The 13568-nt window shown below is 38.6% G+C and overlaps 1 protein-coding gene across 3 annotated transcripts in view; it reads left to right on the forward strand.

Annotated features, from left to right (window-relative positions):
• Positions 1-13568, forward strand: part of RYR2 (ryanodine receptor 2) — an 830565-nt gene that overhangs the window by 220655 nt on the left and 596342 nt on the right. For all 3 annotated transcript variants that reach the window (XM_053605591.1, XM_053605592.1, XM_053605593.1), the window contains exon 2: positions 7225-7344. In XM_053605591.1, coding sequence (XP_053461566.1) covers positions 7225-7344 — 120 coding nt within the window. The remainder of the gene's footprint in view (positions 1-7224; positions 7345-13568) is intronic.

A 13568-nucleotide genomic window follows, 5' to 3' on the forward strand; every position in this document is an offset into this window, starting at 1 on the left:
ATTCCTGTGGGATGCTGAGACCATGCTCTCCTGCCTGAGGCCTTTCTCCAGCCTCCCCGCACCTGGATCGTCCCTCTTCTGCACACAGTCACTTGGCTAATTCCCCTTTCCTCCTCCAAGTCTTTGCTCAAAAGCTACCTGTTTTTGGAACCCCTGACAATTCTGGCAAAAAATATTTGAATCTCCCCCACACCAGCAGCACTTCTGATCTTCTTACCCTGATTTCTGTGGCTTTCCCGTAGACCTTTTTACCTTCTAAGATAATTAATCGTACAAATTCAAAATGTTTTTAAATGGCACACGTCCCTTGCTCGAATGCAAGTTTAATGCCTTTAGAGATCCTTGGTTAGTTAGGCTATTTCGCTCTCAGATTTCCTAGCCTCTATTGCATCCTGAATAAGTATCTGTTAAATGATGAGTGAATAATTGAATGAAGCTGTTGATCTTGTTGTTTGAGAATTATTTTCCATGTTGTACTATTCCAACAGACTTGTTGTAGAAATCGTATCTTATTTACTCATCCCAAAATTCCCTGGAGTACAGTATTCTAGTTTTGGCCTTTCTTCCCGTAAATATTAGATCTGTGTTCTAGAGAGTTTTAAAATCACAGGAAATATACAAGAGAATGCAACAAAAAAGATCTCAATCCAACATTAATTTATTGAGCACTTTCTGTGTGTAGTTATCTAAAATGGGTGGCGAGTGACGGTATGATTGCCTTGTGTTTTAGCTAGGACATTTATTTTCACTGGGCACCTGTTTTTCATGGGATGTAAGCTGACCTGCTAGACTAAATAGCAGCAGGGTAAGGAAAACATGGTAAGCTTTTTGAGTTAAAGCTAATTTTGGAAAAATTGGGGGACTTTCGTCTGGGGGAGAACCAGTCACACAAAGTCCAAAGCTGGTTAAATCTCTCGCAAGACAGGTACATTAAGAGTTGAAGGAAAGTCTTTGGATTTTTTAATGGACCAGCGTTATTAACAGCCGGGCTTGAGTTCTCCACAGTACGATATGATTGATTTGCTTAGATTATGTATGGGGAGAGCATTGTGGTAATAAAAATTTTATTATGTTTATGTGGAAATAGCTTGAAAATACGGGACTGCAGTGCTTTTTTCTAGTGATGCAGTTAGGTTTTACATTGATGCTGTGGATGCTTATGGTACATTAAAATTTGTCACAGCTGTAATGGACAGGATCAGTAATTTTCCTCCAATATTGCCCTATTTCCCGGCTGTGTGAAACCATAAAACCACTTAATGGGATCATGTATTACTAGCTTTAATTGGAAATTAAATAGAATCTTACCTTGGCAAACCTCAGAACAGGCTGCATCCTTCACCACGGCAGCACATGCTCAGGAAGGATCTGAAGGTGGGTTGACCAGCAGTTGTTCATCGAGTTCATTGTAACTGCAGGTTACGATGTTAGATAGTCGGGATACGCTGGTGAGCAAAACGGGTCTTGTCTCTGCTTTCCCATCGCTCCTGATTCCGCGGGAACCCATGCGAAATGGACAGAATTTGGTCTATGTAACTGGAAGGAAGGGATTTCTGTCTGCAAGTAGCTTACTGCTATCATGACTTATAAATTCGGTCCCATAACAATTTGATGTGGAAGTACGATGGGGAGGTACTAAGGAAAATGTTAGGCTCATCCTTTAAGATGTTCATGTTGAAGGAATCATGTATTTTTGTCCGACACTTACATGTTATGATAAAAAAGCAGAAACTTGTTTAAACTCTACCCCACGTGTGGCTGGAATGTGATTCAAGGTCATTTATTGACCCATCCATGCATTCAACAGATACTTCTTGATCCAGTGTTTCCTGTGAGGTGGCGTTCTCGTGGCCTCTGTGATAACCATTAGTAACTACGACAAAGTCCTTTCCTTCTAGAACTTGTGTTCTAGTAGGGGAGGAAGGCTCAGATACTTTTTAAACAAAGCAAATAGCCATCTATTTTAATTCCAGGTAATGATAATGTGTGGGGGAGGGTGGGGGAGAAGGAAGAATAAATGGATTTAGGGTGATAGGAGCTGCTATTTTAAATTAGATGCCCATGGAATTCGTTTCTCCACGTGTGTTTATCTTCACGAGTGTGTGAGCCACAGTCAAGCTGGCTTTGCTCAGAATGACTGAACCAGCTCTCTCTCCCCCTGATGATTTTTCCCTCAGTGTTTTCTCTCTCTGTTATGTCTTCCGCCCCCATCACATTACTCCTGCACCAGTAAGTGGATGTTCCTGGCTGTGATTTTGGGCAACTTCCTCTTTCACCTGCTTTCTTATTACCTTTATCTCTAGTTCCCCGGACTACGTAACATCTCCTGATTCTTTCAAGGTTTTCTATTTTCCTTCTATTGTTCTGAGACTGGCTGGTGTATTGTCCAGCCCTAGGCATTCCTGAATAAATGTCTCGTCTACTTTATTTGTTAAGGCCTGTGTTTGTTTGCGTTGTAACTAATTTTCTCACGTGGCTGATCTTCCATGTAGCTCCAGTGATGTGGGGAAGGCAGGATTCCTTCGATATTGAGAAGAAGATGTCATGTTGAACTTGGTTCTTGAACTGCAGTGTACAAACTGAGCATTTCAATCAAAGGGTAGTGCTAATTTAGCAGTGTTAACTTATTTTAAGTTTTGGGTACGGTTTGTTCTTTTATTTATTTATTCAGCTACCATTGACTAAGGCCATCCAATACCATGTATATCTCACATGGTGCTAGATATGAGGGCTATAATTCTAAGTAATAATAGGCTCAGTTTAATAATTAGACATTATTCTAATAATTACACAAATGACAACCGAAGAAACTAAAGGAAAGGATGTAATGTTAAAGGGGCACAAAGCAGAGGAATTGGTGTACACTTGGTGGGTCATGGAAGGCTCACCTCTGTGAAGTTGCCCGAGTTGAGGTTTCAAGAGGAGGAAAGGGTTTAATAGCATGTGCAAAAGTCCCGTAGGAGGACAGGCATGAAGGAAGATTGGTTGGAGAAAATGTTTATGTGCAGGGCCTTCTAGGGTAAAGGAATTTTTGTTCTTTATCCTTAGCTCAGTGGGAAGCCAGGGAAGGGTTTTAAGTGAGGACAAAGTACAGTCCAGGTTGATGGTGTGAACCCAAGGTGAAGGTCCACTGGAAAGGGGTTTTCAGTGTGGGGAACTATTCATTGGATTTGGAAGATTTCTAAATAAGAGATGCTGGTAGTTTAAACAAAGGTGGGGACCAATTGATGGATTTGAAAAGTCTTGTAGAATTACTAGGACTTGGTGACTGTTAACTGCATGTCACCCTTACTAAAGTGCTGCTGATTAGTTAGCTGTTCCTGAGTTTTCTTCTAAAAGATTTTTTTTATAATTTATTATTTCATCTGGAATTTATATAAAGAAGGATTGGTAAATTAGTTTTTTCAAGTTTGTTTTACAAAATGGGCAATCAGTATAGTTTCATTTATTTTCAGGCACAGCAAGGTACTAATACCTTGTAATCATGCTGGTCATTTATGGTTAATTAACATGTTTTGAAGTTTGTGAGAATGAAATAACAGAACATAAGTGAATCCATTTTGTAGCATTTTGGTAATGGAATGTGATTTCTTCTGAATTGAATCTAAACGTGTTGTCTTAGCGAGGTCCTAAGGCATAAGATGTGGGAACTCAAAACAGTATAGTCCACTGTGAATATTTAAGGGTGCTTTCAGTTTTTTTTCTTTTCTTTCTTTTCTTTTTTTTAAGACAGTCTCATTATGTCACCCTCAGTAGAGTGCTGTGGCCTCACACAGCTCACAGCAACCTCCAGCTCTTGGGCTTAGGCGATTTTCTTGCCTCAGCCACCCGAGTAACTGGGACTACAGGTGCCCACCACAACGTCCGACTATTTCTTTTTTGTTGTTGCAGTTTGGCCGGGGCCAGGTTCGAACCTGTCACCCTTGGTATATGGGGCCGGAGCCCTACCCACTAAACCACAGATGCTGCCCAGTGCTTTTAGTTTTTATGTGCCAAGGTCAGATAGATGATGGTCACTGTGCACCTGTGAACACTCAGACGTGCCCCTGACACACACAGCCAAGGTGAGAGAGCAAGAAATTGGGAATCTGCACCTCAGGGGCTGGGCAGCAAAGACTGAGTCCGGAGAGGCCTTATGACCCCAAAAGACACACATTAAATATATCTTTATTGTTCTGATAGCTGAGCACTGTTATCCCTCTGGATTCCATCCAGGTCAGGCAATGTTAATCTTTATTCTTGGAATAGGAAATAGATTGTGTGTGTGCTCACATGTGCCTGGGTGTGTGCACAACTGTGTCCTCATATACACATCATATATATGTTAACAATACCCAGATTTATTACACATGGGAAACAATAAGGAGAAAATTAAGCTACGTATCTAACCTCTCAAATGCAAAGTCTGCACGCTCTCTCAGACCAAGCTGATACTGGAGAGAAAGTGCTTCGAGACGGATGGTGGGTTTTTTAAAGACAACTTGCAGGTGGTTTGTGAATTGGGGTTTGGTCCATCAAACATTTGGTATATTTTAATTTCTGATGAAAAGGAACCTGTTGCTTAGTGGAAAGTAACATAAAAACAGCTCCTGGGTAATCTGGGAAAATCTTTTATGAGCTTGTTAGGTAGGGAGCTAGCATTTGAAGTGGAACGTGTTGGAGAGTTGTCGGAGGCGTAGCAGGGCTCTCCTGAATGTGGTGTGGCTTCCTTGCTGGTTACACCATCACACAATGATAAGGCATTAGATCCGAGAGGAACCGCCTACGTGTGTTGGTTTTATATCTGTGACAGGGTGGTTTAGTGAGTCATTTAAATTCATTCCTTTTCCTTCTGTAATTGCTGAATTCCATGTATTAATGGCATCTCCATATGAGCTGTTTTAATATTCACTTATTACCGATGGTCTCCAAACTCCTGTGGGACACTCTGTGTATCCTTTTTAAGATCTGTAGCCTTTCTGGGTCCCATTGTTAATCCCAGATCCTCAGAGCATGGTTCTTAAAGTTGACACCTTGTTAAAAAATGCAGAATCAGCCCCACTTAAGACCTACAGAATCAGAATCTGTAAGATCCACGAGTGAAAGGATGCGCTTTAAAGATCGGGAAGCACTTTTTAGATAATATAGTAGGTAAAATCAGCTCAGTCTCTGGAACAGGGGTTCTCAACCTGTGGGTAGCGACTCCTTTGTAACAATGAAAATACATCACGGCATTAGGAAGGTTGAGAACCACTGCTGTAGAAGCAGTGTGGGGCTGAGGCCTTTAGATTCAGATGAATTAAGCTTAATGATCAATTCTTGGAAATACACGTAATAAGCCCTCTGTGAGTATTGGGTGACTCTGCTCCTCATCTGTGTATGTGTGAATAAGCTTCATGTCACAGGGGTAGAGTGAGGATTAGAAAAGCGAGTGTCCAGGATGGGCAGGGACTGTCCTTGTGATAAATGCAGTGTCTTCTTCCCACTGAGTGGCCCTTGCCCCCTGTGCCTGTGGTCAGCCTCCACCCACCTCCCCTCCTATCTCACTGTCTCTGTCTTTCTTTCTCTCATCAATTATTCTCATCCCCAAACTGTCTGTAGTTACAACATTAATGTAATTACTTACTAAATTCTATTTCGATAGCCTCCAGGGGCCAAAAGAGCCGGTCTCACCCAAGAGTGTAGTTTGTGTGTTAGAGTTAGTTCCGTAGGGTATGTGAGATGCAGTGGGGGAAGACCCTGGGGAGGGATTTGGTAAGACATTCAGCACAGAAGCTCAATCCTCAGTTCTTTATTGGAGCACAATGTTACATGTTTAGGATGCAACATTTCTTTGACCTTAAAGAAAAACTATAGAAGTACTTCATGATTTTTTACGCTAGCCAGGTTGAGCATGAATTTATATTCATATATATATATATATACTCACCATATTAAAAAATGCTACTTTTTAAGTAAATGACTGTTTAAATAAAACACTTGAATATTCACTGTAAATCGGTGAGCACCAAAAGGGGCAGTTAGGAGTGTTATGTATTGATGCTGCCGTAGAAGGAAGAGCATTACGAAGGTCTTAAGTACAAATCAGAGGCGTACTTTTATAAATTATGTAACTTATTGTTTAGGTTAGCTACAAAAACTTGTTTTCTGCTTTCGAAGATTTGTCATATTCATGACCTCTGCTCTGTCGTTCTACCTTGGCGAAGGGCTTCTAGGGAATACTTGTGTGTCCTTTTTCATTCTGAGTCTATTAAAAGGGTTGATGAACACATTTGTTTGTTCACTACCCTGTTGTGTGTTCTTCTGTTTCTTTGAGGTTGAAATGTTAAAATGTCAATGGTTAGATATTTTTGAGATATGCCTTGTACAGCCAAAGTGAGATGTTTGTTAAAAACTGGTAACTGTATGGTCTGTTACTGAGTGTCTGTTTAGTGCCTGGTGTATGGTAGTCATCACGTAAGGTGCTTTGTCTGAAGTGCTTCATCATTTTACAGATTCACTACTTTGCCAAATCTCCCATCACCGAGGGCATGGCAGAGCTGGGATGGGAAGCCAGGTCTTACTCATTCTAAAGTCCATGCTGCCTAAGCTGAGTCACCTTGTTTATCATCTTTTCACATATAATCCTGCTTAATTAATTGATTGGAAGCCAGTTGCATTTCAGAGGCTTGAACTAACACATTGTCTATCCATACATTTTTAAGCAACTCAGAATCATTTGAAATATGATCACGCAGCCAGTATGTGGTTGAACTAAGAATGACTTTTATGGTCAGTCTGACCCAGCAGTTCTGTTATTGACCTGTTTTCCTGAGTGAGTTTTGGAATGACATGTGAGTCTACTATTAGAATCTGTTCTATTCTTGATACTTGATGTCCTAGGAATGTGTCAGACAATTTTTTTTGTTAATTCTGATGATTAAAACGGTACGTCAGAGGGTTGATGTGACAATTCTGCGTTTTATTGTTACCCATACAGGTTGGAGATCAGTAATGACCGTGAGAAAACAATTTCCTTCAGTGACTATAGTCCCTCCCTGCTCCCTCACCTAGTTAACATCTTGCAAATAAAAAGTACTTTAGGAATTGATTTTGTAGGGTTTTTTTTTTTTTTTTGGACATAGTTTTTACATTTGACTCAGATTTTTAAATGGCACTAAAATTACGTTCTTTTTGATTGGATTTAGACTGTATAGTCATGTTAAATCTCACTTTGGTCTTTCCTTTTCTTCTCTCCCTTTGCAGGATGATGAAGTGGTTCTGCAGTGCACCGCAACCATCCACAAAGAACAGCAGAAACTATGTTTGGCAGCAGAAGGATTTGGCAACAGACTTTGTTTCTTGGAGTCCACTTCCAATTCCAAGGTAGGATAAAACCTTTCAAGTCTATTCAAATATTAAAGTTTCACGAGTGGCATTGAAGTGATCTATGCGCACTCTACTGTTTTTCGTGGAACACATAATGTATTAACTAAAGGGAGTATAAAAATTGTTTCACTCTTCATTAAGCATTTTTTTTTAATTGAACCTCTACTGGATGCAAAGAACTGGGATGCAGTTGTTCATAAAAACGGACAAAGTTTTTGTTCCGTGAGTAAGTAATATAATTTGTGAATTGATATAAGCTTGAAGAATTTAATGGATTATTAAGTTTGAAAGGGTACCAGTTAGTCTTAGGCTAATTGTATTTTTTATAAGCGAGGCTTTCAATTTTCTGTAACAAAGAAGTCAAAACTCTAGATGTTAGTTCATGTTTAAAATATGTAAACCTAAGTATAGACGTATTTCACACAGATCTGGATTTGACTTTTATGGGTCAAAAATGGGATATGGACTTTTTTCCTTCTAATTGGTATTCTCCTGCATCGATTGTAAAATTGGGGCGAACAGATTGATCGTTGGCAGTAAGTAGTCAGACACTGTGAAATTGTACATGCGCTCCTGGAAGTGATCCCAGAGATATCTTAAGCTATAGAATGTTTTAATCAAAGGCAGAACTTACTTTTCGAGAAGACTGGGTTTCATGCTCCTAGGATATTTATTCAAGTTGATATTTGCCTGGAAGATAATCATTCATAATTTCAGTGTAGATTTTTGTACACCAATGTAAACATTTAAATCTGACAGTATGTTTTGACTAGTTATTTTAAATTTATAATTATAGCTATTTGCCATATATTCTTTCTATGAATATATTTTCATTTTTATTTGTATATTGTAGATTTGAGAATTTGGGTGTTTGTTTTTAGGAACTAGTTACTTTGAGGTAGAGTCACCTGTTATTATTAAAAAATTGGGGAGGAATGAGAAGTTATCAGAAAGAGAATTTTTTTAACGTCTTTGAATCTCCACAAATATACCAATAGAGCTATGAGCGGTAAAACCCCAAACCCACAGATAATGTATCTAAAACAAAGTGACAAGTTATCTCTACATGTGGCATCAGTAAGTGAACAGGAGGAAGTGGAAGAAAGACAGTGTGATTTCTGTGGTCTCTGAAAACGAGTAGTAAGTTCTCACTGGAAAGCGTGGAGGACCAGACTCACCAGAGGAAGAAGGGTGAGTCTGTACATTTCTGGAGCAACCTTGGCCTGTGGACTTCTATAACTAACCAAATAAAGAAAGCTCCTTTGGATCAAAGCCCTGGTCTTCCGCTCTGAGGAATAGAATATGGATTGAGCAGGGATAATGGAGGCAAAGGAGAAAAAAAAGAGTAACCAAAAGTGGGGAAGCCAATAGACCTCATAAAACAAGAGGCCATGAACCCCAGGGGAAAACCACAGAGTGAGGAACTCTAGAGCCAGGAAGCTGTAATAAGCTAAGCCCCCACTTCCCTAAGAGTATAAGAAAAAGCATTTCCATTTTTTATCTGGTTATTTACTGTCCTTTTACTCTCTGTAGACATTACAATTTTATAATACAAATGTAATTACATGTAATTGTTTATAATTTATATAAATACATAAATAAAGTAATTGATATATTTATTTATGCAATTATAGCTTCTTTTGTATATGATTTATATATTTATATATAATTTTATATGTAAAAGAGAGAAAAAGAACCAGAATAATGTCTGTAGGTAATAAAGGCCCATCAGATAAGTAAGCTTATAATTCTTTCAAAGTGAACTAAAAGAAATTAAAAAAAATAAGAGGCACTGTGGAAGAATAGCATAAATTATAAACTTGCAAGGTAAGTGGAGAGATTTGTAAAGATAGCTGAAGAATAATGGGTGAGAATCTTAAATGAAAGAAAAGATCATTCTGGGAACGGAGACTAAACCACAAGTAACAACAGGGCACGGGGAAACAGAAGGTGGAAAAGTGAAAACCTTTAACAATCCACAGCACAGGAAGTATGAGATGAAAAAGACACCAGAGAAGTAGGAGATTGGAAGAAAATCTAATATACTTACAAATGAAGGCCCAAGGAGGGGGGAAAAAAACATAGTGAAAGAAGAAATATTTAAAACTGTAGCTCAAGAAATCTTGCCTGAAACTCCACGTTGAAAAGGTATTTGCTCATACTCAGCGAATCAACTTCTCAGGTAGCCAAGGCAGATATTCTACCCTGTTTCCCCGAAAATAATCTTATTTTAAGGTGTGTTCCCAAAGATGCGCTAGGTCTTATTTTCAGGGCACGTCTTATGTTTCCTGTAAGTAGGTCTTATTTTCAGAGATGTCTTATTTTTGGGGAAACAGGGTAGTAAAGTGATTTAAGTTTAAAAGGAAAAAGTTGAATCTAGGCAAAAAGACCAAGTCACTGTTAAAGGAAAGAGAGTCAGATTGTCACCAGATTTTTTTCTTTTCTTAAACAACTGTGCTTTCTGCCAAAAGAACGTGGGGTAATACATTTAAGAAGATCAAGGAAAGAAAATGTGGATCAAGGATTCTGGCCAAACTGACTTTGGGTATAAGGATCGTAAACTATCGTGAATGTGGAAAAATTTAGAGCTGTTGTTTCTATGAGTCTGTCCTTAGGAACTTATTGGAGAATGAGCTACAGCCGGCCAAATCCCAGTAGAGACTCTGGTACAAGGAATGATGGTGAGCATTCAAAGACACACGTACGAGGAAGTGAGACCACATGATGGTTTAGGGGACAGAGTATCTCATGGGTGGCTCTGTGCTCAGGCAGTGTAGAGGCGGTAGAACTACAAAAAAATGGGAGAAGAAGGGGCAGTTTATAAAAATTATATTCAACTTTTTTATTGCTTTATTGGTATGGTCTGAATGTAAACAATGTAACTTGGGAAAGAAGGGTGAAAAAGGAGGTGTTAGCTATTTGCAGTAGTAGGTAGTCACCAAAAAAAAAAGACGAAGAGACTTAAGGGTATTTTAAAGATATTATTAACGCATCTGAAACTTCCTAAACAAAAGATAAATGTATGTATTTTATGAAAATAGTATCTATGTAATATATATGGTACATGTGTCATACGTCTATTTATAGTCACGTGTTGCTCAATGACGCTTTGGTCAACCATGGGCCTCACGTGTGCTGTCCTATAAAATTATAACGGAGCTGAAAGTTTTTTTTTTTTTTTTTTTTATTGTTGGGGATTCATTGAGGGTACAATAAGCCAGTTACACTGATTGCAATTGTTAGGTAAAGTCCCTCTTGCAATCATGTCTTGCCCCCATAAAGTGTGACACACACTAAGGCCCCACCCTCCTCCCTCCATCCCTCTTTCTGCTTCCCCTCCCCATAAACTTAATTGTCATTAATTGTCCTCATATCAAGATTGAGTACATAGGATTCATGCTTCTCCATTTTTGTGATGCTTTACTAAGAATAATGTCTTCCACTTCCATCCAGGTTAATACGAAGGATGTAAAGTCTCCATTTTTTTTAATGGCTGAATAGTATTCCATGGTATACATATACCACAGCTTGTTAATCCATTCCTGGGTTGGTGGGCATTTAGGCTGTTTCCACATTTTGGCAATGGTAAATTGAGCTGCAATAAACAGTCTAGTACAAGTGTCCTTATGATAAAAGGATTTTTTTCCTTCTGGGTAGATGCCCAGTAATGGGATTGCAGGATCGAATGGGAGGTCTAGGTTGAGTGCTTTGAGGTTTCTCCATACTTCCTTCCAGAAAGGTTGTACCAGTTTGCAGTCCCACTAGCAGTGTAAAAGTGTTCCCTTCTCTCCACATCCACGCCAGCATCTGCAGTTTTGAGATTTTGTGATGTGGGCCATTGTCACTGGGGTTAGATGATATCTCAGGGTTGTTTTGATTTGCATTTCTCTAATATATAGAGATGATGAACATTTTTTCATGTGTTTGTTAGCCATTCGTCTGTCATCTTTAGAGAAAGTTCTATTCATGTCTCTTGCCCATTGATATAAGGGATTATTGGCTTTTTTCATGTGGATTAATTTGAGTTCTCTATAGATCCTGGTTATCAAGCTTTTGTCTGATTGAAAATATGCAAATATCCTTTCCCATTGTGTAGGTTGTCTCTTTGCTTTGGTTATTGTGTCCTTAGCTGTACAGAAGCTTTTCAGTTTAATGAAGTCCCATTTGTTTATTTTTGTTGTTGTTGCAATTGCCATGGCAGTCTTCTTCATGAAGTCTTCCCCCAGGCCAATATCTTCCAGTGTTTTTCCTATGCTTTCTTTGAGGATTTTTATTGTTTCATGCCTTAAATTTAAGTCCTTTATCCATTTTGAATCAATTTTTGTGAGTGGGGAAAGGTGTGGGTCCAGTTTCAGTCTTTTACATGTAGACATCCAGTTCTCCCAACACCATTTATTGAATAGGGAGTCTTTCCCCCAAGGTAAGTTCTTGTTTGGTTTATCAAAGATTAGGTGGTTGTAAGATGTTAGTTTCATTTCTTGGTGTTCAATTCTATTCCAAGTGTCTATGTCTCTGTTTTTGTGCCAGTACCATGCTGTCTTCACCACTATGGCTTTGTAGTACAGACTAAAATCTGGTATGCTGATGCCCCCAGCTTTATTTTTATTACTAAGAACTGCCTTACCTATACGGGGTTTTTTCCGGTTCCATACAAAACGCAGAATCATTTTTTCCAAATCTTGAAAGTACGATGTAGGTACTTTGATAGGAATGGCATTGAATAGGTAGATAGCTTTGGGAAGTATAGACATTTTAACAATGTTGATTCTGCCCAGCCATGAGCATGCTATGTTCTTCCATTTGTTAATATCCTCTGCTATTTCCTTTCTGAGGATTTCATAATTTTCTTTATAGAGGTCCTTCACCTCCTTCGTTAGGTATATTCCTAGGTATTTCATTTTCTTTGAAACTATGGTGAAGGGAGTTGTGTCCTTAATTAGCTTCTCATCTTGACTGTTATTGGTGTATACAAAGGCTACTGACTTGTGGACATTGATTTTATATCCTGAAACATTACTGTATTTTTGGATGACTTCTAGGAGTCTTGTGGTTGAGTCTTTGGGGTTCTCTAAGTATAAGATCATGTCATCAGCAAAGAGGGAGAGTTTGACCTCCTCTGCTCCCATTTGGATTCCCTTTATTTCCTTGTCTTGCCTAATTGTATTGGCTAGAACTTCCAGCACTATGTTGAATAGTAAAGGTGACAGAGGACAACCTTGTCTGGTTCCAGTTCTAAGAGGAAAAGCTTTCAGTTTTACTCCATTCAGTAAAATATTGGCTGTGGGTTTGTCATAGATAGCTTCAATCAGTTTTAGAAATGTGCCACCTATGCCTATACTCTTCAGTGTTCTAATTAGAAAAGGATGCTGGATTTTATCAAATGCTTTTTCTGCATCTATTGAGAGGATCATGTGATCTTTATTTTTGCCTCTGTTAATATGGTGGATAACGTTTATGGACTTGCGTATGTTAAACCAGCCTTGCATCCCTGGGATGAAGCCTACTTGATCATGATGAATGACTTTTTTGATGATAAGCTGTAATCTATTGGCTAGGATTTTGTTGAGAATTTTTCCATCTATATTCATGAGTGAGATTGGTCTGAAATTTTCCTTTTTGTTTGGGTCTTTTCCTGGTTTTGGTATCAGGGTGATGTTTGCTTCGTAGAATGTGTTGGGGAAGATTCCTTCTTCCTCAGTTTTTGGGAATGATTTCTGCAGTACAGGAATAAGCTCTTCCTTGAAGGTTTGATAGAATTCTGGAGTGAAGCCATCTGGACCAGGGCATTTTTTAGTTGGAAGCTTTTTTATTGTTTCTTTGATCTCAGTGCTTGAAATTGGTCTATTCAGTAGGTCTATTTCATCCTGGCTAAGTCTAGGGAGAGGGTGTGATTCCAAATATTGATCTATTTCCTTCACATTGTCAAATTTCTGGGCATAGAGTTTCTGGTAGTATTCAGAGATGATCTCTTGTATCTCTGTGGGATCAGTTGTTATTTCCCCTTTATCGTTTCTGATTGAGGTTATTAGAGATTTTACTTTTCTATTTCTAGTTAGTCTGGCCAATGGTTTATCTATTTTATTTATTTTTTCAAAAAACCAACTCCTTGTTTCATTAATTTTCTGAATGATTCTTTTATTTTCAATTTCATTGATCTCTGATTTGATTTTGGATATTTCTTTTCTTCTACTGAGTTTAGGCTTAGATTGTTCTTCTTTTTC

This window comes from Nycticebus coucang, chromosome 10 (genome assembly GCF_027406575.1).
Source record: "Nycticebus coucang isolate mNycCou1 chromosome 10, mNycCou1.pri, whole genome shotgun sequence".
In the NCBI taxonomy this organism is placed as follows: domain Eukaryota; kingdom Metazoa; phylum Chordata; class Mammalia; order Primates; family Lorisidae; genus Nycticebus; species Nycticebus coucang.